Consider the following 25194-nt stretch of genomic DNA (forward strand, 5'->3'; position numbering starts at 1 on the left):
ATAAACATAGACTCCTACATATGATATAAATATCACTGGGAAAATCCAAAACACAGCAATGTCTTAAAGCTCTTTCTTAACTAAGATAGACATTAATAAAGCTACAGTACATACTTTGCTTCCTTTCCGTTGTCTTGGGTTCGCTGCCTTCACCACCTTGGCTGGGGTTGAATGCTCTGATGGGAAAAGAGGGGGGAACAGAAAAAGGAGGAAAAGCCAACCATTAATATTCTAATCACTGAAGTACAATTGCACTAGCTGTGAACAGAAACACACACCTGTTCATTCCTACTGTATAATTCTATACAACCACATGCAACGTTTCCTCTACTTCAAAGACTGAATAAGATTGTGTTTGGGAGAATCTAGTTTCACTAGTAAAATAACCAAAGCAGAGACTCTTTGCAGATGTACACAAACCAATTGCTGATTATAAAGTGATAAGTTAACTGGCCTTTCCTCTTTTTCTCCAGACACACAACTAGCAGCATGTCAGTCACAACCTGACCACAAAGCCAATTAAAGAGTACTCCAATTGCATCGCTTAGTTCTGTTGCCAGTTTTAAGAAAATTCCATTTGCGAATACTAATAAGACTGTGCATGGGCACAAAATTTAGCTTTGCTCACAGAAAAGAAAACAGTTCTCAATGTTATAAAGTGTAACTTGATATCAAAATACGTGGAAAGACCTATGGTGGCTAACTGGCCAAATGATGGACTCTTGTTTACTACAAAATTTATGTTTTTTGTTTTCAGCTTTTATTTTTTCTTCTTAAGTGTTAAGATATATTTTCAACATTACTTACAGAAAATTAATATATTTATACATTTAAATGTCATTAATTTACAAAATAGAACAATTTTATATGCTAAGTGGGAAGTGAAGCTTTTTATGTTATTAAAGCAGCAAGTAACTTCAACATTGATAGGATAAACATAATCATCATTATAACTTATAGTGAAGTGTAGCCCCCTCCCCAAAAAATCTGTGGATACCTAAATTTGTAGATCAGGGCCAACTGATGATGAACAGATCTTCCAGCAAACTTGGGAGACTCAGTGGACGTTGCTAAGCAACCCGAACAGGTTGGTTCTTGCTTGTAAATGGCAGGTAGAAAGGGAAGGCCTTTTCCAGGGATATTTTGGTCTTTGTGGGCGAACCCACTGGGGTCAAGCTCGGCAGCAACCTTAAACAACCAACCTGCATGACTTACCTAGGCCTGGCAGCTTGCTACTTTTCAATAGCAGCCTCCACATGAATGCCAATGTGGTGCAGTAGTTACAGACTAGGACCTCAGATTTCCATTCTCCTGTGGAAACTCACAGGGAGACCTTGGGGCAGTTCTACATTCTCATCCTAATTTACCTCACAAATTGGGGGGAGGGAATGGCCACTGAAAGCATTTGATGAAGACGATGACACTGGATTTATACTCCACCCTCCACCGTGAATCAGAGTCTCAGAGCGGCTCACAATCTCCTTTATCTTCCTCCCCCACAACAAACACCCTGTGAGTTGGGTGGGACTGAGAGAGCTCTCCCAGAAGCTGCCCTTTCAAGCTCTGAGATAACTATGGCTGACCCAAGGCCATTCCAGCAGTTGCAGGTGGAGGAATGGGGAATCAAACCCGGTTCTCCCAGATAAGAGTCCACACACTTAACCACTACACCAAACTGGATACCTTCTGGTGGGCCAGCCAGCCATCTGACAGAGGGAATGAACCCAGCCCACCCCAAACCTGTGTAATGTAGTAGAGGCAATGCACAGTAAGCCTGAGGCGAAGCAGAGGAGACACAGTGCAGGCTGCTGGGCACATGTAAAAGAAGAGGTGGCAACACGTGTTGATCTGCTCAATGTGAAGTACCAGGCTGGCCAGGCCCCAGGCAAGTCAAGGCAGAGGGTAGTGCCTAGCCCCACATGAGGTGAAGTAAGACAGAGGGCAGACTTGGCTAAGCCCCACACAAACCAAGGCAGAGGGCTGCACCCAGCCATGTTAAGCCTCATAACAGGCAAAGGAGATGGTGGTGTCTGGCCCATCCAAAGGCCAGTTTTTCTGAGTAGAGGGTGCCAGAGGTAGAGTATGGAAGGACAGAAAACTGAAGATGGGGATCAGATAAAAGTAGATCAGTTAGTGATGCAAAGGAAAGAGACAGAGCCTATGAGGAAGGGAAAGAGAAAACAGTGGGGGGAAAGGGAAATATGACTTACCCCACTTATTTCATATTTTTCAGTGTACTACCTCCCATTTTCATTCCCTCCCCAAATGAAACTTGTCCCCTATAGCTGGAAATTTTACATCTCTAGTAGGCACACACCAGAAGCCATTCTGGGAGTATGTCAAACGCTCCACATGGTGGAATGGAAATTGGACTGTGAGGATTCCTTTTACCTGAAGAGGAAAATACTCTGACAGTTAGATACTCTCCCTCTCACAATCCCTGGAGGTTGTTCTTTCAGTCTCCAATGGGAAGGGAGTGCCCACCACTGTCAGTTCGGAGACTTGCATAGCTAATGTAATTCATACTGCAGGGTGCCTTATCAAAAATGAACTGTAGCTCTGCAGGACAAGGTATTTGCAAACAGAGCACAGAATATGAGAGGAATAATGGCACATAGGAAGAAACAGCCTCAAGCAACACAGACCAGCATAAACAGGAAGAATATATTCAGAGATAAACAGTAGATGACATAACCAACTCTCTCCCCCGAGTCGCCTGAATCGTCTTAAGAAGGGACCTTCCAAAAAAGGGTAGGTCCAGAGCATGCTCTTCTTCAGATAAAAAGAACCTTCACTTAAGTCCAATGCTCCACATTCATTTGAAGAAATAATGGCATACCAAGGACTGGGATATTGTCACACACTATGCTCAAAATTAGGGAGGGAAGAACACCAGCCAAACAGAAAGGCAGACATATCAAATCACTTGCTGAAGGACCCACCCTTCAAGTGCTGCATCAACAGAAGCAATGTTATCTATTCCTTTGGAACATGGAAGCCAAAGCGCTCGAAGCAGCTTTACAGATACTGGAAATCATTGATGCTGAGAGTCACACTAGCGGCTGCATTTTTGACCCTATGATACCCACTAGCACACAACTATACAGTATGCAACAAGTTATACACTCTGTAATTCACCTGCTTAGAGTTGCATTTGACACTCCACCCTTTTTGTTACCCAATGGCAAGCCACAAAACAGGCCTTCTGATTTTCTAAAAGGAGCAGTGAGTCTGATGTAAATATGCAATGCCTGTCTAAGGAGAATCAGTTCTTCCACAGATGAGAAGGTTTAAACAAAAAAAGCCAATAGATGGCTCCCTTGTGAATGATGGAAAACCAAACTGGCTTTTGGCATAAAGGTGGGATCAACAATAACCTTACCTCTTTTTTTTTTTGAGAAAATTACTACCTTGCTGGATCAGGGGAGTGCTGTAGACATCGTTTATCTTGCTTTCAGTAAGGCTTTTGATAAGGTTCCACATACTATCCTTGTTGACTGGTTGGTAAAATGTGGTTTGGATCCTGTTAGATGGATCTGTAACTGACTGACAGATCACACCCAAAGAGTGCTTGTGAATGGTTCCTCATCCTCTTGAAGAGGAATGACAAGTGAAGTGCCTCAAGGATCTGTCCTGGGACCTGTTTTGTTCAACATCTTTATAAATGATCTGGATGAAGGAATAGAGGGAATGCTTTATTAAATTTGCAGATGATACTAAATTGGGAGGGGTTGCAAATACAGTAGAAGACAGAAACAGGATACAAGATGATCTTGACAGGCTGGGGAAATGAGCTAAAACCAATAAAATGAATCTTATTGTAAAGTTCTGTATTTAGTTAGGAAAAATCCAATGCATGGTTATAGGATGGGGGAGACTTGTCTTAGCAGTAGTATGGATGAAAAGGATCTAGGGGTCTTAGTGGACCATACACTGAACTTGAGTCAACAGTGTGATGTAGTGGCTAAAAAGGCAAATGCAATTTTGGGCTGTATTAATAGAAGTATAGTGTTCAGATCACATGAAGTGATGGTATCACTTTACTCTGCTCTGCTAAGACCTCACCTTGAGTATTGTGTTCAGTTTTGGGCACCATATTTTAAGAATATAGATAAACTGAAATTGGTCCAGAGGAGAGTGACGAAGATGGTGAGGGTTCTGGAGACTAAGTCCTATGAAGAAAGATTGAGGGAGCTGGGTATGTGTAGCTTGGAGAGGAGGTGGCTGAGAGGTGATATGATCACCATCATCAAGTACTTGAAGGGCTGTCATATAGAGGGCGGTGCGGAATTGTTTTCTGTGGCCTCAGAAGGTAGGACCAGAACCAATGGGTTGAAATTAAATCAAAAGAGTTTCCAAGTCAACATTAGGAAGAACTTCCTGAGTGTTAGAGCGATTCCTCAGTGGAATAGGCTTCCTCGGGAGGTGGTGGGTTCCTTGGAGGTTTTTAAACAGAGGCTAGATGGCCTACTAACAGCAATGAAGATCCTGTGAATTTAGGGGGAGGTATTTGTGAGTTTCCTGCATTGTGCAGAGGGTTGGACTAGATGACCCTGGAGGTCCCTTCCAACTCTATGATGCTAACAAGCAGAACTACTATATCCTTGTGGAAAACACAAATTTCTATAGCTATAGTGCTCCTAATTCAGATACTCTTCTAGCTGAAGTTACTGCCACTAGAAAAAGCACCTTGAGAGTAAAGAATTAGCTTAACCCTCCATCAGAGATTCAACATGCACTTGAGACTTGTGTAATATTATGAGTGGTCTACATGATAGGAAACAGTGGAGAAATGAGAAAGAATGGCCCCTTTTAGAAACTATTTGACCCTAAGATGTCAAGATACTGGATATCCTTCCACAAGTTGTGTTGATGGAGCCTGGAGACCTGAGAACCAGGACCTCAGACCAAGCTAGGACTATACAGTTCCTCCCTTTTTTGCTTGAACTTGTTCATTACTTTTGGAATTAAAGGAACAGGAAGGAAGACATAAAGAAGTCCTGACAGTCACAGAACTAGTAGGGTATCCATTCTCTCTGAGAACACAGATACTTGTTGAAGATATTATAAGTTTGGAGCTCTGGAGAACATGAAGAGACTCAATGGCAGTTGACCAAACTGATGAATTGAAACACTGAATCAGTGAGCTCCCATTCCCCTTGGGTCTAGGTAACTGTGACTCAGTCTGCCTTGAATGTACATTTGTCCTCAACAAGATCAGGTTAGCTCCCTGCCATGTCATTAACACTGCCACCTCTTGCTGAGATCTGGAAGACCTGGTCCTCTCAAGAGCCCACATGGGCCTTTGTCACTGTTACTGTTTGTCCTGACAGATAGGTGAAGATGAAGAATGTGATTCCTGAAGAAGCTAAGTGCCAAACAAATGGTCCAGAGTTCCAGATTGATATTGGAGAAAATATCTGGCTGGGACCAAACTCCTTAGATAGATCTGATGGAGCAGTGAGTGCCCCATCCCATCATGCTGGCACTGACAATGATCTGAATATCTGTAGGGATATAGATAGCCTTCCCCCATCCCCCCAAATTGATTTCTCTTATGCACCACAAGAGGCCCTGCCTTTTATTGCTACTCTTAGGTGTGGTAGGCGGGAAAGGGCTTGTTATCTCTCCCCAACTCCCCCACCCCAGTCATTCGCAGAACACTCTTTGTGGGATTTGAAAGCTGAGGAGGATGAAGGTGCTTGTGATGAAGCTGCAGGGGCCTTTCATGTCTGCCTTGACAGCCTCCCTGCAGTTCCCCTCTTCAGGGGGGCCTCCTTCTGTCTGTGGTACCATTGGGCATTAAAAAAATTGTTCCATCCAGGCCAGTGATTGTATGGAGACTGAGAAGCCTGCCTCTCTTCTCCCCCTCATCCAGAAATATTGCAGGGAGATTCCACTTACTGCTTGCATACCATTTTGGAGCATATCCCTTTCCCGGTGAAATTAGCCTGGCAATGTCCCCATGCCATTTGTGTGCCTCCCTAGCATTCATTTGGGTTTTCCTGCCAAAATGCAAATAGCTGCCACTGCTCTTTTCACAGCCTGCAGGGCTCATTGACTGCTCTTGTACACCTGTCACTGAAGGGCAGGAAGAGGCATGGGCTGGTGTGGCCCTTTTGCTTCGCAGATGGGGGTGGTGGTGACTCCCTTCATTTTCCCAAAGGATTTGGCAGTATCTGATAGAGCAGACAAGGAAGCTGCTGACACCATCCATTAGGGTGAGTCAGAAAGCTCAGAGAAATGATAAATGATTGATATTTTTGTGATCTTTTCATTCTTCCCTTGTGGAGTGATTTTACTTCCCCCCCCCCTTTGTTACGGCCTAAGGGACTCTGAGTCTGGATGACCCTATTCTGTAGTGCTAATCCCAAACTGCTGTGTTTTGTCCTCCCCTCTTCCTAATCGCACAGTCTAAGAGTTGAGAGGCCTATAAACCTGTGAGGGTCCTGGTTCTTTATTCTCCTTGATTTCTTAGCTATGAAACTGAACTAGCTTGCTTCCTAGGGATCTGTGGTACAAATAAAAAGTCAGGAGGGTGTTGGGATGGCAAGCAGTGTTTCAATATTAAAAGCAGCTAAAATGGCATTAAGCTTCCTGTTTGCAATCTATTGTTTCAAGTGTATTTATAATGCACAGTGGTTTAGGACTGGTTTAGGATTGTAGTACTATAGACTCATGTCATATTACTTATTCACTGCCTGCTCATATATTCCATATACATCCTTCTGGTGGTTTTATATCTGTACCTTTCCCCATATGTTCATTCATGCTTTTGCTCAGTCTGCTTTTGTAACATACTGTGCACAGTTCCTTCCAATAAATTGTTTGATTCATATAAAGTCACATCATGAAGCCTGTGTCTTCGTACGGAGAGTCAGTCACAAACCCACTGGGGTGATAAGAACCCACAGCACTGGGTCCCTTCTGCTTTAAGGAGACAAAATTAAAATTTGTTTAGATAGTAATGGGTACAGTAGTTTGTTGTTCTCTCCAACTTTAGCACTGGATATATTTGCTCTTTCACTTCTACTTTTGAATCTAATCTCACTATTATACAATCCACACTAGTAAGAGAACCCTTAAGTACTCTAGTTGGTCAACTTGGTTCCTCATGGTCATATATGAACTAATGACATGACAACCCGCATTTCAGAGACTGAGATAAAGGATGAGATGGACACAGGTGCAAATGATATCATGGGAACTTCAAGGCTGAGAGCAGGAGAGAGTTTTGCACTTGCATTCCATTTCATTAGAGCAAGGAACTTTGAGCGAGGAATGAGTGCTTGCTTGAGTGTAGGCACATACTAGCAGCAGAAATGTATGGTCATATGTCTCACCAACACACCTGATTGGCCAAACAGGATAAGGCCAGCTGCAGGCAGCTTGGCATAAAGCGAACTCATTCATTCTAGTTTGTACCTCTGAATCATCCTTTTGACTAGGTTGGGCCTTGCATGACTGGAATACTTGCTTTTGGACTCTGAAACTCTATTTGGGTTTTGCACCTGTAGGTCTAACCAGGAAGCATCAAGGTTGGAGGGCTAAAAGCCTAACTAAATATCCTAGGTTAGCAATTTAGTTTTATTATTTTCTTCCCTGTTTTTGTACTGCTCTTGTGCCAGTGACCTTCTACACATCTCTCTTAATAAACCTTGTGAGTTATTCTGTGGTATTATTTGGGTTTTAGAGCTGCAATCTAAACCCAATACATCGGTAGCTGTTGCCAAAGCAGATCAATGTAATTGTTCTTGGAACACAACCTGCAACTGTCCCACCTTGCAGGGCTAGAGATCTGGTCCCTTGGTCTCTCAGCTGAGAGTTAGTTGGAGGGGCTAGTGGTGCGTTGTTGCCCTGGACAGTGAGGATTTGCTCCTCTGTTTTATTTGTTTTGCTTTTCTGTTTTGATGAGCACCCAAAATTTACTTGTCTTCATTACCAAGCCAAAATTCTCCTTCATTTCACACAATTACATCAACAGCAAGAAGACCATGCCCACACATTCTACAGTAACAGGTGTCTGCATTAGAGTAGGTTCTATTTGATTTTGTTTTAGTGAAATATTAACACTTAATTTCTAAATTAATGATCAAAGCACAGTGTGTGATGAAGATAAATGAGATTAGATAGTCATTAAGAGAAACAAACAAAAAGAAGTAGCTGAAGGTAAGCTGCAACTACCCCTCCCCCTTTATCTCTAGTCAAAACTTCTATGATGAGTTCATTCCATTCCTTCCCCATAAATGCAGAGCAATTCTAAATACTACTGGATGTCGCTGTTACTGTACACTTTACCTAGTCAAAAAACAAAACAAAAATACACCCATTTGCATGGCTTGTTTAATTTCAGATGCAAAAGTAATCACTTTGCAAAATCTATTAATAGCATAAAATTAGTAAAGATTTCCAAAAGGCATTGCCAAGATAGAAAAGAAATAATAAATCTGTTAAAAGTATAAGAAAGTTGTGTATCTATAGCAGCCAAAATGGCTGTACTTTCAAAGAAAATCATGTGCTTTGTTCTTAACATGTCTTTAACTTATTTTAAAATCCAGAGCACGCTACTTTTAAAAAGCAGAGTACTTTACAAAATGAGATCAAATATATACAGAGATGAGCATGTTTGTTTTTATAAAGGTTACAGTACTTTTGTTTGGAATCTCTAGGGAGCAATCTTATTTTTGGCTTGTCTTTCTGTAATGGAAGTCACCTTCGTTACAAAGAAAAATGCTTAAAACACAAAACTAATATAAACATCACAAGCACAGAAAATACAGCTATCCCAATACAAATAAGTATAAATCTCTAATGTGGACACAAAATAGAAGAAATACTGAAAGGCACCCTCAAGTTGCCCTACTAGTATTTGGAATCAAATTTCAAGTGCGGAAGCAGCAGAAATGGAAGAAGAATTATAAAATTTATTTAAAAATAAAATTACAAAAATTACAAATAAGAATTATAATTATAAAATGATAAAAATAAAATTACCAAATAAATCAGCACATGCAAAGATAATAGAATACTATAGATATATTCCAACCATTATATTTCTGCATACATCCTATACCAACAGGCATAATCTTTGTTGTTCTTTTAAGTGTGATATTGACACCAAAATCATATCTAGACAGCAGAACCCACCTTCCCTTTATCAACACCCTTTTTAAGGGACAGGGGACAGTAATTACTTTAATGTTCCAGGTGATCAGTTCAAAGGGCATCCCAATTCCCCTTTAAAAAACACTTAAGTCACCACACCTTTACAAATCAAGCAAGAGACAGAAAAAAGAAAGAACAGACTGGTCCTGTTTAGACAGGTGTACCTCCTCACTTGCAGAAAGTTAAACTGGAAGAGAAAGATTCTGGGGGAAATCCAGTAGCTGTCTGTTCCAGAAACTGGAGTCTGAGGTGTGCTAGTTAATAAATTAGCAGCTCTCTCCCACATTGCTAGATCAAAAGAACAAGCTCGCAACCACAGTGCAACCTCAAAATAAAACAAGTTGCTGGTAGAGGAAAAGGGAAGGATTAGTGCACATATACAGAACTGGGCTGGTTTTAAGTACTCCCATAAGTGAGTTATATATCCCAGCTTAATGCCACGTTGGTCCTCCTACCTGCAGCTGACTTTCATGACCTTGGCTGGGACTTTATAGCCAGTCTTGGGGAAAGTGAACCATTTATTCAGCTGCCTTACTGCATTTCCATGAACAGCAGCAGCCAGCTTCCAAGAATTAACCCCATACAGGCATCCATAAACCTTGTTCTCCCAACCAACACTGCGGCACAACACCCTTCTAGCAGAAAAAGCCTTTGAAAGATGTCTATGTGCCCATGTGTGTCAAAGCTTCCTTGGAACTTTAAACATCAGAATAACATACCTAAGTTCCAAACAGTCTCATAAACCAAACAAGATTTCATTCCTGAGGAACAGCACTTGCAATAGTACTGAATATGGGAATTACATTTATTTATAAATTATAAAGAACCAGGAATAAATTTATTCGAGGAATAAATGCTAGTGGGTATTTTAAAGGGAGAGATAGCCCAAAAGCACTGTAATCCTGCTCGGAGAGAGGGAGTCTCATTCACAAAGCCTAATTCTAATTAAAAGCTCATTAACAGTTAATTATTGCATATTCCGACATACAATCTCAGATTAGAATGGTAACCAAGGAAGGAGGAAAAAAGGTCGCATGACTAAAATGTTGCTCTACGGAAGCAGTCAACTACATTTAGTGCTATAAATAATGCCAACCCCAGTCCTCCACATGACAACCTGAAGAGACCACCCTTCTGTATCTCAAGCCAAGATAAAAACCAATTTCTCTCTTGTCAGACATTTAGTATTCCTTCATGCTAATGTAAACTGGTTTGTCCCAAACTGTGCACAGACAGTGGCAGACTCTGTGTATGAGTAACAAGCTGCAACCCAACAATACAGGATAATTTATTTGGCTTTTTGGCCTGTAAAGACTGCTATGTTCCACAGCAGACTCTACCAGCAAAGACTAAGAAAATTGGAGGGGGGGGGGGGAGACTGATGGCTGAATTTCACATTTTCCTCCTCTGTAACATAATGGACATACTTTGGTTGTTCATTCAAGGTCAGATCCAGCAGTAAAGACACTTAATTCTTCTGCTTGAGATTCCCAAGTCTCACTAGCTTCAGGAAGTTCATGCCAGACTCGGGCACTTTTGACTGCAGCATAAAACAGTACCAAACTGGGCAAGAATAAAGCCACCTTTGTTGTTGTTGTTGTTGTTATTTATTACATTTTTATCCTGCCCTTCCTCCAAAGAGCTCTGCCTTGCATACATAGTTCATCCCTTTTACACTTTATTTTCACAACAATCCTGTGAAGTAAGAGATATTACCCAACAAATTTCCATGGCTGAAAAGAGATTGAACCTAATCTTCCAGTCCTAATCCAGCATTAACTACTGCACCACAGTGGCTCTTCCTATTGTGACACCATGGAATAATGTTTCTGGAATGTACCCCACAGAAACCAAACTATTTGGGTATCCACAAGAACCAGTAGATCTTCTCAGTTCAATAATTTACTTTCCTGATGTTCAAAATAGAGAACAGCAACAAAAACAGGAGCAAAGGAGGATGAAAATAGAAACATTAACCTCCACCACAGTAGTACAGATGTTGGAACTAAAAAGATAATTCTAAAACTAGTAGCTACCAAGCATTTGAATATGCTAAGCTAATGACATGGTTTTCTGTATAAAAAGTCTTCACAGAGCTTCTGTACATAACTTCATTCTTTTTCAGTTTTTCACCACTATAGAGAGACCACGTAACAAAACAGGTTGTAGGAGGTTTTATTTTCTAATAGCTTCATAACTGGAACATTAAGCACCTCAAAACATAGTTTATGCTAGTCACAGCTGATAAATCAACCATAGTTTACAGCCATATCTTGACCTTTGCCTTCTACCTTCTTATCCTTCAGCTTCAAAATTCAACCATATCTCCACAGTGCAGAAACTCCTGGAGGCAGAGTAGTGGCTGCTACTATGATCTGTTGGTTCATACAGCATACTAAAGTTTAGATTCAGAAACACTGATTTGCTGTGATCTCGGAACTAACTCTGTCTACTAACAGGAAGCTTTGGTTTAATGTTTTCACAGCTACAATGTAGGTTTTTTTACTAAGTATGTAAAATATTAAAGTTACAAAAATCACTACTTGCAAAAAAAAATGCACTACAGAACCCTGTAACAACACCATATATACTGAATCACATAAATAGGCAACTACTGTACCATTAAACATTTTACAACTGCTCTGTGGCATAGGATGTGTTCACTGAAATCAATATTTTGTGTAATAATCAATGCTGTGTCTAAAAAGAGTGTTCTAGTAAGGCACAGAGCTTGTCTTTCCATCTTTACTACAGTTTCTGCCTTATTTAAAAAGAAAACCTGCTTGCATTTATCAAGTGTAACATAGAAAACTGATTTCATGGAACTATGATGGCATTAAATGTAGCTAACACTGTTTTCCTGACTAAGGCTCCTAGGACAATATATAGATCAGGACCTAAGAGAAAGACCATTGGACACTTATAATGAAGGCTCCTTCTCTGAGGAAAGGAGGACATTTTGCTGACTGGATGATGGGAATCACCCAAAAAGATGTCCTCCATCCCAGAGAAAGAACGCTAAAGTTCACAGAGCTGTGACCACATCTTAGTCTCTAAAAGCAGCAATTCTTGGACTTCCAGGTAGGCATGTTTTTCACTAGGTAAAATATGCCTCGGATCTTTGGAGATACCACAGCCTACACTAGGAACCAGCAGTGAGTACACAGCTCTTAGGTCTGCAGATACAAGCTTACTTGGGATTACCAAGTTCTAGCTTCAATGCTAAAGAGACTGAGATTGAGAAATAAAAAAGGATTGAGAAATAAAAAAGACTCCTTTAAGAATTGGAAGGTTATAATCCTTGATTATAACCAAGGATGAATATAAACAAATCACCAGTGCTTGTAGAGAAAAAGTTAGGAAAGCTAATGCTCAGTATGAGCTTAGGATGGCCAAAGATGCTCAAAACAACAAAAAAAGGGTACTTTTCTTATGTTCAGAGTAAAAAAAAGAGCAAAGACATGGTAGGCCCATTGCTAGGGCAAGAAAGTGAAATTGTAACGGGTAATGAAGAGACGGTGGAACTGTTCAATTCCTACTTTTCCTCAGTCTTCTCTTCTGAGGGAAACAGCGCTCAACATGGCAAAAACAGAACATATAAGGAGGGTATGAAGTTCCAACCTAGGATCAGCATAGAGGTAGTACATAAACACATAGTTTCTTTAAATGAAACTAAGCTCTTAGGCTCAGATTAACTGCATCCAAGAGTTCTAAAAGAGCTTGCGGATGTAATTTCTGAGTCTCTGGCTATTATTTTTGAGAATTCTTGGAGAACAGGAGAGGTGCCAGAAGACTGGAGGCAGGTGAATGTTGTCTCCATCTTCAAGAAGGGGAAAAAGGAGGATCTGGGTAACTACCGACCCATCAGCTTGACGTCTATACCTGGAAAAGTTTTAGAACAAATCATCAAACAGTCAGGCCTGGAACATTCAGAAAGGATGGCTGTGATTTCTAAGAGCCAGCATGGGTTGCTCAAGAACAAGTCATGTCAGATTAACCTGATCTCTTTTTTTGAGAAAGTGACTACCTTGCTGGATCAGGGGAATGCTGTAGACATTGTTTATCTTTATTTCAGTAAGGCTTTTGATAAGGTTCCACATACTATCTTCGTTGACGTTGGTAAAATGTGGTTTAGATCCTGTTACTGTAAGGTGGCTCTGTAACTGGTTGACAGATCGTGCTTGTGAATGGTTCCTCATCCTCTTGGAGAGGAGTGACAAGTGGAGTGCCTCAAGGATCTGTCCTGGGGCCTGTTTTGTTCAACATCTTTATCAATGATTTGGATGAAGGAATAAAGGAAATGCTTATTAAATTTGCCAATAATATTAAATTGGGAGGGGTTGCAAATACAGTAGAAGACAGAACCTTGACAGGCTGGAAAACTGAGCTAAAATCAATAAAATGAATTTTAACAGGGAATAAATGTAAAGTTCTGTATTTTGGTAGGAAAAATTCAATGCATGGTTATAGGATGGGGGAGACTTGTCTTGGCAGTAGTATGTGTGACAAGGATCTAGGGGTCTTAGTGGATTATACGCTGAACATGAGTCAACAGTGTGATATGGCGGCTAAAAAGGCAAATGCAATTTTGGGCTGTATCAACAGAAGTATAGTGTCCAGATCACGTGAAGTGATGGTATCGCTTTACTCTGCTCTGCTAAGACCTCACCTGGAGTATTGTGTTCAGTTTTGGGCGCCACATTTTAAGAAGGATATAGACAAGCTGGAATGGATCCAAAGGAGAGCGACAAAGATGGTGAGGGGTCTGGAGACCAAGTCCTATGAAGAAAGGTTGAAGGAGCTGGGCATGTTTAGCCTGGAGAGGAGGCAGCTGAAAGGTGATATGATCACCATCTTCAAGTACTTGAAGGGCTGTCATATAGAGGATGGTGGGGAATTGTTTTCTGTGGCCCCAGAAGGTAGGACCAGAACCAATGGGTTGAAATTAAATCAAAAGAGTTTCCGTCTCAACATTAGGAAGAACTTCCTGGCTGTTAAGAGGGTTCCTCAGTGGAATAAGCTTCCTCGGAAGGTGGTAGGCTCTCCTTTCTTGAAGGCTTCTAAACAGAGGCTAGATGGCCATCTAACAGCAATGAAGATCCTGTGAATTTAGGGGAAAGGATTTGTGAGTTTCCTGCATTGTGCAGTGGGTTGGGACTAGATGACCCTGGAGGTACCTTCCAACTCTATGATCTGCAATGCCTTGAACTAGCCATAGTTATCAATGCAATGGTCATCTCCAGATTAGACTACTGTAACTCGCTCTACACTGGCCTGCCCTCGAAACTGACTGGAAACCCCAACTGATCCAGAATGCATTGGCTTGAGTCCTGACAGAAGCACCATGTATGGCAAATATTCAACCTGTGTTGTGCAGCTACACTGGCTCCCAGTGATGTACAAAGTCAAGTTCTAGGTTCTGGTAATGACTAAGGTTCGGGTAGGGCCTTGAATGTTCTGGGACGCACATATCTTCAGGACCACCTCCTCTAGTATGTCTCCCAAAGAGTGCTATGCTCTGCTGAAAATAATCGGCTGGTGATCCTTGGCCCTAAGGACAACTGTCCTCAACCAGAGCTAGGACCTTCTCAACCCTGATGTATGACTATAATGAATATTTTAAAGCTTAATTTTTACTATAGTTTTAACACTGTCATGATGTATTTTATTTATTGTTGTTCACTGCCCAGAGCCCTATGAACTTGGAGACTGGATGAGTCAAAAAGTGAAAATATATATAAATAATCTAGGTTCATCTCTAATTCTTTCTAAAGACAGAAATCCTTATGGAAATCAGAACAATTGTTTACCCACAACCCAAGGAGAAGGAACACTTTTATCTATTTTAAAAGGAAGTAAAAACTCCACAATTTCACAACTCACAGTTAAAACAATCACCAGGTTTGGGTTTCAGGCCTTAAATAGCATACTAAAGGCCAAGAAGGCCCTTAAGCAGAGGCTGAACTCAACAACAGTAGCAACTTCACTGGGCAAAGCAATTCACATTGCACTTTTGATCTTTACCGGATGTAGGTAAGAACCAATGGTAATAGCACGCAGACATATACTCCTGAAGGAGAATATACAATGTGTATCAAGATAATCATTAATTAAAAAAAAGTAAAGGATACAATTTCATAATATAGACAATATTAAAGGTAACAAGTGAGTTGGAAACAAAGCATTACATTGGAAAAATCATAAGAATTTAAGGCTTCATATGAACACACACAGCTGACTAAAACCAGTCCAGATCACCATGCTATCAAGCAGAGTACTGTGCAATTTGACTGGCAGAAGCTCTCCAAGATCACATGCAGAGATCCTTACCAGAACTGTTAATGGAAACACATTAACAAACACTGAGAACTGAGCCCCGGACCCTATGTGTGCAATGCACGTGCTCTACCACTGAGTTAGACTTATTTTAGAAACAATATAAGGGTTGTGCATTTGGCTGTATCTGAGCAAAAAACAAAAGAACTCTGAAAAATACCTTACTGATCTTTTCCAGGTTATTTAAAAGCCAAATACAGATAAGAGAATCTGACCAGCTACTGGTATAGCTGATCCCAAATAAAGCTGGAAAACAAAATGGCATTTTTTGGGTATCCAACTATATCAAATAGCTGTTTGGTGTAGTGGATAAGAGAGTGGGCTCTAATCTGGGAGAACCGGGTTTGATTCCTTACTCCTCCACACACAACTGCTGGTGTGACCTTGGGTAAGTCCCAAGTTCTCTCAGAGTAGTTCTTAAAAGAGTTCTCTCAGCTCCGCCTATCTCACAGGGTGGCTGTTGTGGGAAGGGGAAGAGAAAGGAGATTGTAAACTTATTTGAGACTCCAAGTGAAGGGCTGGGTATAAATTCAATCGCCTCCTTTTCCTCCCCTTCTTCTTCTAGTGGTTTAGAAGTGTCACACACTGCTCTGAGCCCTACTCTGGGATGGCCGGGAGGTCTCAGAAGCAGGTGTAGGGCCAGGTTGCATCACCCTGTTGTCCCTCTGGCAGGCTTGTCTTGGCTGGGCCCTCTCGTGTCGCGCTCTCTCTCTGGCTGCAGACTTCCAGCTCCAGCTCCAGCTCTACTGCCAGTTCTTCACTGACCTCCCTTCTTGTTGTCCTTGCCTCCCTTTATACCCCTCCCCGCTCCCCCATCTTCTCCCACTGGCTCTTGGCCAGGGCCCTTCCCCTCCCTTTAAGGAATGATGCCCAGTGAGTTTTGGGCCGTGGGACTCACCAGGCTCACCCTTCCCTTCCACAGCATCACCGGGCCTCGTGGCAGGCTCCCTGGCCTCTCTGGTAAGGTTGGGTGGTCGCTGGTGCTGGGGTTGGGAGGGCTGTGCTGGGGTGGCATCAGAGCTGCTGGAGATGGGACAAGAGTTTTAAAGGGCTGCAAAGAGACTTTGAGTTCTCCTCTAGGGTTCTTTCCTGTCTTTTGTTCTGGTTTCCAGGGCAACAGGAGGAAGGGGGAAGAGGCATCTCTGCAGATCAATGGAAAAAGCACTTTAGGGGGAGCAGTAGTGCCTTAGAGTTGATCATTGCAATGCTTTTGTACTGCAGGTTTGCAACTTGCAAGGTTGTTGTTGGCTTCATATCTAAAGTCCAACTAAGTAACTAACCCATCCATTTCCCAGGAAACAGGAGAAAGGGGGGAAGGAGCAGTCGCAATTTGACAAATAGGATTTCAGATTAGGAGGAACACTGCTCTTCAGCCAATCACAGAAGTTGCTGCTTTTTTTAAAAAAAAAATTATTCTGTGCTTGGGTGAAGAGCATAAAAAGCAAGGGTCTGGCTGAACTAGTCTCCATTGCTGAGAGATCTGGAAAGTGTGCACTGGCTTTGGCTTCAGCTGCTGCTTTGAGCTTGACTCCTGCTGCCTGAGAGGCTCTAGTGCAGATCAGATCCTGTCTGCTTGGAGAAGAGTGAAGACAGCAACTGGTTTGGACTGAACATTTTTTTTAAAAAAGTTTTATTTAGCAACTCTTTTGTTGATGGCAGCAAAGCTCTTGATTGCCCAATATTGGAAACGAGATGTGTCCCCTAACAAACAGCAATGGTTGACCAAAGTGTGGGAAGTAGCAGCTCTAGATAAATTAGCTATACAAATAAGAGTATTAGACATACAACAGAAGAACAATAACTTTATTGAGAAATGGTTTCCTTTCTTTAACTATATAAATTTAGAAGAAGATTTTGAAAAATATATTCCAAAAAAGTATATTAATTTTTCATATTATTGAAGATTCTTTTATATTACAAATTATAAGTTATTTATTGAATGATAATGTACTATAAACATGGGTGAAATGTGTAACAGTGGAAAACAATCAAAGGGTTTAGAGGCGCTCTACTTAACATGAATGATATTTATGCCATGACTATAATGTACGTATATCATTGTAAGTATTTGTTGTTGAGTGTGTATTTGATTGTTGGTTTTGGTTGAAAAATTAATAAAAAATTTAAAGTAAAAAAAAAAGTTTTATTTTACTATAAGTTGTTGGTTTTTTGGGGGGGGGCAAGGACCTTAGGCCTTTTTTTGTTTGTTATTGTTCCCTTTAGTTTTATCCTTTTTATTTCTTCTGGTTTTGTGGAGTTGTGTTGTTGTTTAGGTCTGGTGGTAGACTTTTGTGTGTGGGGGGGGGGAGAGACCAAGGGCTCCTTCCTTATGCTTTGGTTCTTTGGCGTCAGTTTAAAACTTGGTTAACTTATTAATTTTTGGTTCTTTTTTCAGAGGGTGGCTTGTGGGGGGCAGTTCTGCTTGGTTTTTTAAAAAGCATTTTATTTGTATTTTCCTCTCTGCTTCACCACCCATCACTGTTTTCTTCTTTTTCTCTTTTTTGGGGAGTTGGAGGGGGTGAGGCTTTGTTGTTTCTCCTCTGCTCCCCTACCCCTTTTATGGTCTGATGTGTGTATGGAGAGGATTTTGGTTTACATACTTCTTGCTTCTCTTCTATTTTAAGTCCTTCCCCCTGCCTTTTCCCCTAGTAGACTCCCCCCCCCCCCCATGTTTCTTCTCTTTAATTTTTAGAAGGCTGGTTTTTGGGGGATGGGACTGTTGAGGTTCACTGTTCTGTGTTCCAAGTGTGTGCTTCTGGTTTCAAAAGCTATTGAGTACTGCTAAATAGGCTTTTAGTAATAAGGGTCTATTTTAGGAGTTAACTTTTGAACACTTTTAATTAAATTTCAGAAAAGGTCTTTAGTTCCTCCCTAACTAGAACACTGCTAGGAAAATATTAAAAGAGGCAAGGTTGTGTGCGTCTTCCAAACAGTGGTATAATAGCCTAGATCAGAATTTCCCAAACCACCCCCCCCCCATGGCCAGGTTATTTCTACATTTCTCCTTCGTGGCCCACTAAAATTTGGGGGTGGAGCTGGAAGACAGGGAAGTACAAACATGCTTAAAACTCTTGCAATATTTTGTTTAGAAAATGTAGGAGAATAGTGGGATTTTTTGCAATGCAATCTTAAAATAAAACATCAAGAAAAAGCACAAGGATCACACACAGAAAACTAAAAATATATAATGCTCTCAGCCTGGGAAAACATGAAATGGCAGGAAGAAGCTTTTCCTCCCCACCCCCACCAGGTCTACTCAGCAATGCCAAGGAAGGAAGGAAGGAAGGAAGGAAGGAAGGAAGGAAGGAAGGAAGGAAGGAAGGAAGGAAGGAAGGAAGAAAGAAAGAAAGAAAGAAAGAAAGAAAGAAAGAAAGAAAGAAAGAAAGAAAGAAAGAAAGAAAGAAAGAAAGAAAGAAAGAAAGAAAGAAAGAAAGAAAGAAAGAACTGACTGAGGGGGGGGGAGTGAGAAATAAAGCTTCCCTTTGTCCTGGCAAAGAAGCATCCTTGGTCCGGTACCGGGTTGGGACCTGGTAAATGGGAAATAATGGCCAAGATTAATTTTTTTAAAAGCAGCGTGCAGCGCTCTAAGCTTTAGTGAAGACATGGCTTTCCACTGGCTGTTTCAGGGCCATGTTGTACTCATTGTGCAGGGCTACCAAGGACCACATGGAACCACAGCTATCCAATGCTCACAGGAGAAGTCTGCACTTCATATTTGACATTTGGACCTCCTCACAGGTGCATAACACATATCTGCTGCTGACTGTGCATTGGTGGGCAACCCAGTGACATCATGGGTGGTGAACCTAGTGTTAGGCAGGATGAGGGTCACTGTGCTGGCTAATGCCAGGCTCTGCTGCAAGCCAAGGTACTCGATGGGGTGCATGCAGTGGACAATGTATCAGCCACCACTGAAAAACAGTGGCATGGATAGGCAGGGACCTCTCCATGGGCTTCATTGTGATTGATGGTGGAATGAACATGAGGACATCAGCACTATGGGTCTCAGGTGTGTTTGTTGTGTGGCCCACTTTCTCCACCCGGTGGTTAAGAATGCCTTGAGACTGGGTTCTGTAGAGATCTGTGAATTCTGAGACCTGTGAATTCAGGCATCTCCTCCAGAAACACCAGCATATCACAGGTCAATGCTCTCACAGTGTGAAGGACACTCATCTGCTGTGTGAGAAGCAGACACTGAAAGGTGTGCTGCTGGTGCACCACCTGAGCGATGATGTAAGCACTTGCTGGAACTCCCTATGCCATGCTTAAGCACTTATTGGAGCAGAAGAGAGCCCTGACTGCCCTGGTACCTGAGATCAGGGCAATTTGGGAAGAGAGTCGGCTCTCCCAGGAAGAGTGGTTGACCATCTCTCAGGCTGCAGAAGTTCTTAGGCCCTTTAAAAGCTACACAGAGATGCTCTTGTCTAACACAGGAAGTCTGGCTCTGGTCATCCCCATGATCCAAACAGTGCGTGAGGATTTGGCCTCCTCTCTGGAGCCAAATGCAGGACATACAGACATGGTTCTAGCAATATGTGCACTGGTGAAAAGGCTGCAAGATGGCACAGAGGCCCACCTTCAGCCTCTCACACAGCAGGTCTACCATAAATAATGAGGCTAATTTGCTATGAAACATTCTTCTTTGCAGAGGTAGAAAGTGGCAAAGGGAGAACCTGTGATGAAAGGTAGCTGCAGCACCCAGGCTAAGGCTCCTCTGCTGAGTCAGTGATGGTTGGTGTGTACTGCTCCTGCAGACAGAGAAAGATCAGAGTGGAGCACACAACCCCCTCCATCTCATTTTCTGAGGCCTTCCCTGGGGAAATAGTATATAAGGTTTCTCAGGGTCTGCATTTGGCTTTGGAAGCACTGGGCTGTGTATTGGGCTGGCCTTCATTCAGGTAAGCTAGCAAAAATGTCTGCCCACACTGCACTTTTGAGTGTCAGTTTTGAGTGTCTGTTGGGTTTGTACTGCTGATACATTGGCACTGGGTTATGCTGCTGGGCACTATTGCACTGGTTCTCCTGTCCTTGCTACCCCTTCCCCCTTGCCTGGATTGTGATTCTGTGCTTGACATCAGTCCCACTGAGCTGCTGAGCACTAATACATTGCACTGGTTCTGCTGTTCTTTCAGAAATCCCCCCCACCTCGGCGTCTATTTCAGAGATTCTCAGATTTGACCTTAGTCCTGTTGGGTTTGGTTGCTGCTACCATAGAACTGGTTCTGCTGGGCACACTGCATTGATTCTGCTGCTGGCCTTCAAAAATGCTCACCCTTCAATTTCTATTACAGAGATTCTTGGGGACATTCTGCTCAGCTTGTTATTGCCTTGCTATTTTTCCCACATTGGAAACAATGGAGAATGGGGGCACCTTCTTTGGGTGCCAATAGTATTGGACCCCCCTGGTCTAATCATTTTGAAACTTGGGTGTTCTTTTGAGAAGAGGCTCTAGCAGCTATGGTGCAAATTTGGTGCTCAACCTCAAACCCCCACCCTGACCACTGAATATACCTCAAGCTGGATTTTCCATTGACTTTAATGATCACCACTCACCATAGGGTATTATGGACCCCAAAAATTCAGGATTCCTGAACAGTATCAAATCCAAATATCATACTGGTTTTGGGAATCAAGAATATTAAGAAATACCAATTTTCCCCCATCCAATATACCAATTTTTTTCTTGCACACCCCTAAGCAATACTGAAATTCAGTCACATCTTTGAGATTAATATTTACAGATCATATTTACTGTATAAATAAAAAAGATGGTCTTAACTGTATCACTGGATTTTCTTAATATTATTTTTAATACCTGAATCTGTGCATTTCTATGTCCTCAGTTTTATATAAAGTTCTTAAGGCACAAAACCTATATACCCTTCCTATTGAGTACATATGCTAGACTGGCACCTAATCAGACATGAAAGCTCCAAACCAAAACTCCTCTCTGATCTCATTTAACAAAATTAACCTGGCATTCAATTTCCTTTCAGAAATGCTATTAGCAAGAGCATCAATGAGGGTCAGCTGTCAAAACTTACAAAGTTCAATTCTGTCCAATACTAAAAGAAAGGAAGGGGGGATTACCCAGAGAAAGTCAAGGGAAAAGAAAGCTGGTACTTCCCAACCTGCCCTCACCTTTAAACAAATCCATTTTCAGAGTAATTTATTGATCCAACCCACCTGTACAAACAATGTAGGTTCCCCAAAAGTAGCTGAAAACAAGTTTTAATCAGGTGTTTAAGAGTTTATCAGTGCATTAACAGAGCTCTCTTGTTGGGAAAGAGCAATGACAATAAATCTTCCATTATAAACACATTTTTACAGAAGAACTGTCATCGTTTGTAAATACAGTTCAGAATTCTTCAAAGCTCAATCAGATCCCTTTTGTTTCATGTTCTTCTTACCCCTCATTATACCTAAACAGGAAAAGAAATCCTGAACTACCATATCAACAAATTATGTAAAGCCATACAATAGTTTTAAACATTATTCTAAGTTCCACATTTCTTCCTTAATTGTTTCAAAACATAAAATCTCTAAAGAATTTCTCTCTGACATAAAGCTTGCTCACAGCACTCATTTGTAACAGCAGCATAACAAAGTTAATAATAAACCATTACTCAGAATACATTTGGTGTGTGGTCAAGCTTTCTACATGAGCATTTTAGAATACTAAAACAACTTATATTCACAGCAATATTAAAAAGCTGTTAAATTTGCAGCTAAGATAGGTATGTTATGAAAAGCTGAATACTTATTGAACCACAGTTCTTACCTTTCTCCACCCTCCCCCTCGAGAGCTACAAATTAAACCATTCAGAATGATGCATGTATTATTTATCTGACAGGCTTGAGCAAAAGCCAAAAAGACTGAAACAGTCAGCAAATTCAAATGAATAGGTGGCTCATTCAAACAGGACAACACAGAACCCCACAGAGAGTTTGGAAAATTAGGTGATTAGTAAACAGAGCTTTGGATTGGGAAAGAGATGTCTGTCTAGAAAAAACTGGGACTAATTCTGTTTAGACATGGGCTCTCACAGCATGGGTACAGATAATTCCTACCTTTAAATCCTAAAAATGAGACACTGCCATTCTAGCAAGATTATAGTATACATGCTCCCCAGCCAGGTACCTTTTCAACATCACTATCCCAAAATATCGGATAGCTTTCTCAAAAGCACGACTCAATGCTCTTTTCTCTTCGGTGCTTTTGGGACGTTACGCTGGGTACCCATATCTGGAAAGATTGTGCCCCTGCAATTGCAATGAGGTGGAAACAACTCTCCACATCGTTTTGTAGTGCCCTAATTACAATGACTTGAGGGCAAGACTAATCTCTCCGATTCTCGGGTCCTTGGAGGGCAGGCAGGAGGATGAGCAAATTGCCTTCCTCCTGTCTGACGCTCATTCTGATGTTTCATCTAAGATTGCCCATTTCTGTTATGCTGCTCAGTTGGAAAGGAGGAAAATTGAGAATGTAAATCTTGGTTATGAGTTTTAACAATATGTGTAATAGTAGGAGTCAGGAATTTTGTGTAAGAGGTGATGGGTTTGTTTTTATGATTTCGTTTTTGTTTGTATTAAGCTGGTCGGATGACCGTGAATAAAGAACTACTACTACTAGTATACATGCACACCTTTATGTCTTGGTGTGATTGTGTATCAAACATAACAAATCTAGGAGCTGGTACGAACAGAACATGTGAGAGTTGTGAAGGGTGGTGGTTTGCCTATGCCATATACTTGTCCAAATATGCAGCAAACAATCATGGTTCTGTCACAAACTGACCCTCCCATGCTGTAAAACATGGCCTACAACAAACCAATATATGAACATAACTATTCTGCCAGGATATAAATGAGTAATATTGGGGGGGGGGGGGAATCCGAGCACACATTTAATGGATGTGAATAGTTTGAATAATTAGCAAACTGATCACCTAAACTATGATTTTCAATCTCTGCACACCATTTTAAAAACAACAACATACAGAAAACATGCACTTAACCTGGAAATGATGTTTGTCGAGTGGTCTTCTGTGCAGGCACATGTGTAGACCAGCTACAGAGGGGATTTTGTAAGTTTCCAGAGCTTTCTAGTTACCAAGACTACCCCCTTCCCCTCTGGAGCTGGCTTTCCTGCCCAAATTGGCACATGACTGGGAGAGGGGGAGTAGTCTTCCCTTAACAGGGAGAGGAGAAGGGGCTTTGGATTTGATGTCAGATTCATGTGTCCCTACTCCCTCAGAGTACAGCTTTTCTGAAAGGGAATACAGTGGCTATAAGCCTGTCAGCACCGAAGAACTCTTTCTCAGATGCAGGAGCTTAGGAGGTACCCTCCACTGGAACAGATGGGGTCATGCAGATTGTTGTTGATCCCAGTGACCATACCGTGGAGGGAAGCAGGGGAATCATGGAGCTGATGGGGTCCCCCATTGAAATTGCTGTATCAGATATGGCTCCAAGGCCTTCATAAAAGAACCCTCAAACACCTCATTGTCAGAGAAGAGCAGGGTACCTTGAGGTCTGATGGACAGTGAAGGCATTCTAGGTACTGCTTCTGAGAATACTGGTTCCAACGGAACTGAAGACTGGTTCTGAGAAGTGACACTGATCAGTCACTAGAAACTGGTGAACCTCCTACTGAGGATGGGGGCGAATGACAATGAGGTGATAGGTGTTTTAACTTCTTTTTGGCAGCTTTGGAGCCTTTCTAATGGTCAAATCATAAGCAGCATTCAGGCCCATTTTTCAGGCAGAGTCTGGCATCTTTTGGACTGAGATGTTTGTGTTCCTAGTGCCTTTTCCCAAAGGGCAGCCTTGAGTGGGAAAGCCCTAACATGCCTCATATTAGGTGTAAATTTATGCCAGTATTCATATGCTGTGATATTATGAGCTTCCCCCAAGCATATTAGGCAGGAAACATGTTCATCCAACTGGGCCATTTTGGTGCTGCAGCTGACAAATTTCTTGAAGACAGCCATATTCTCTGAAGAAGTCAAATTGCTTAGAAAAACTGGAAGCAGCACTATAAGAATGATCTTCTCTTCAGAGCGGCAAGAAAACTAAGGGAAAGACTGCTCTCTCTCTCCCAGTCACATGCCAGTTTGGGTGGGAAAGCCAGCTCTGGAGAGGAGAGGGGAGTGCTCTCAGCAGCTAGAAAGGATTACAAAATCCTTTCCATGGCTGGCCTGCACAGGTGCAGTCCCAGGTATGCCCATTCAGAAGCCACAAAGATAAACCTGAAGATTCCCTGCAAAAGGGATTTTAAAAATATTCCTATTACAAGATTTCCAGAAGGAGAAAAGTTAAGGGTTAGAAAAGTAATTAGTAGCAACATTCAACAGCACATCCATAAAAAGGAATTAAGAGCATAAAGAAAATAGAGCTGTACTTACCTGTTACTGCTGTTCATCAAGACTCTCCTCTGCAGGGACACACTGGAACTGCACATGAGCAGGCCTGACTTGGAGTGCTAATACAGCTTAAAAACCACCAGGGGGCATGAAGGACAGCAGAGCCAGTTGAGACTGCTCTCACCCAAACAGTCAAGAAAAAGTCACATGGTCTGGCATGATTGCACCCCCTCTCAATTCCTCTTGAGCCAATGCTTTTTAATGAAGACAACCAAGCTGGAGAGCTCACAGTGTGGCAGGAGAAAGAGAACGTGTGTCTGCGCAAAAG

The 25194-nt window shown here is 41.7% G+C and overlaps 1 protein-coding gene across 2 annotated transcripts in view; it reads right to left on the reverse strand.

Annotated features, from left to right (window-relative positions):
• The window catches only part of LARP1 (La ribonucleoprotein 1, translational regulator), a 145960-nt gene that overhangs the window by 61448 nt on the left and 59318 nt on the right, over nucleotides 1–25194 (reverse strand). For both annotated transcript variants that reach the window (XM_060240275.1, XM_060240274.1), the window contains exon 2: nucleotides 115–176. In XM_060240275.1, coding sequence (XP_060096258.1) covers nucleotides 115–176 — 62 coding nt within the window. The remainder of the gene's footprint in view (nucleotides 1–114; nucleotides 177–25194) is intronic.

Source organism: Heteronotia binoei, chromosome 5 (genome assembly GCF_032191835.1).
Source record: "Heteronotia binoei isolate CCM8104 ecotype False Entrance Well chromosome 5, APGP_CSIRO_Hbin_v1, whole genome shotgun sequence".
In the NCBI taxonomy this organism is placed as follows: domain Eukaryota; kingdom Metazoa; phylum Chordata; class Lepidosauria; order Squamata; family Gekkonidae; genus Heteronotia; species Heteronotia binoei.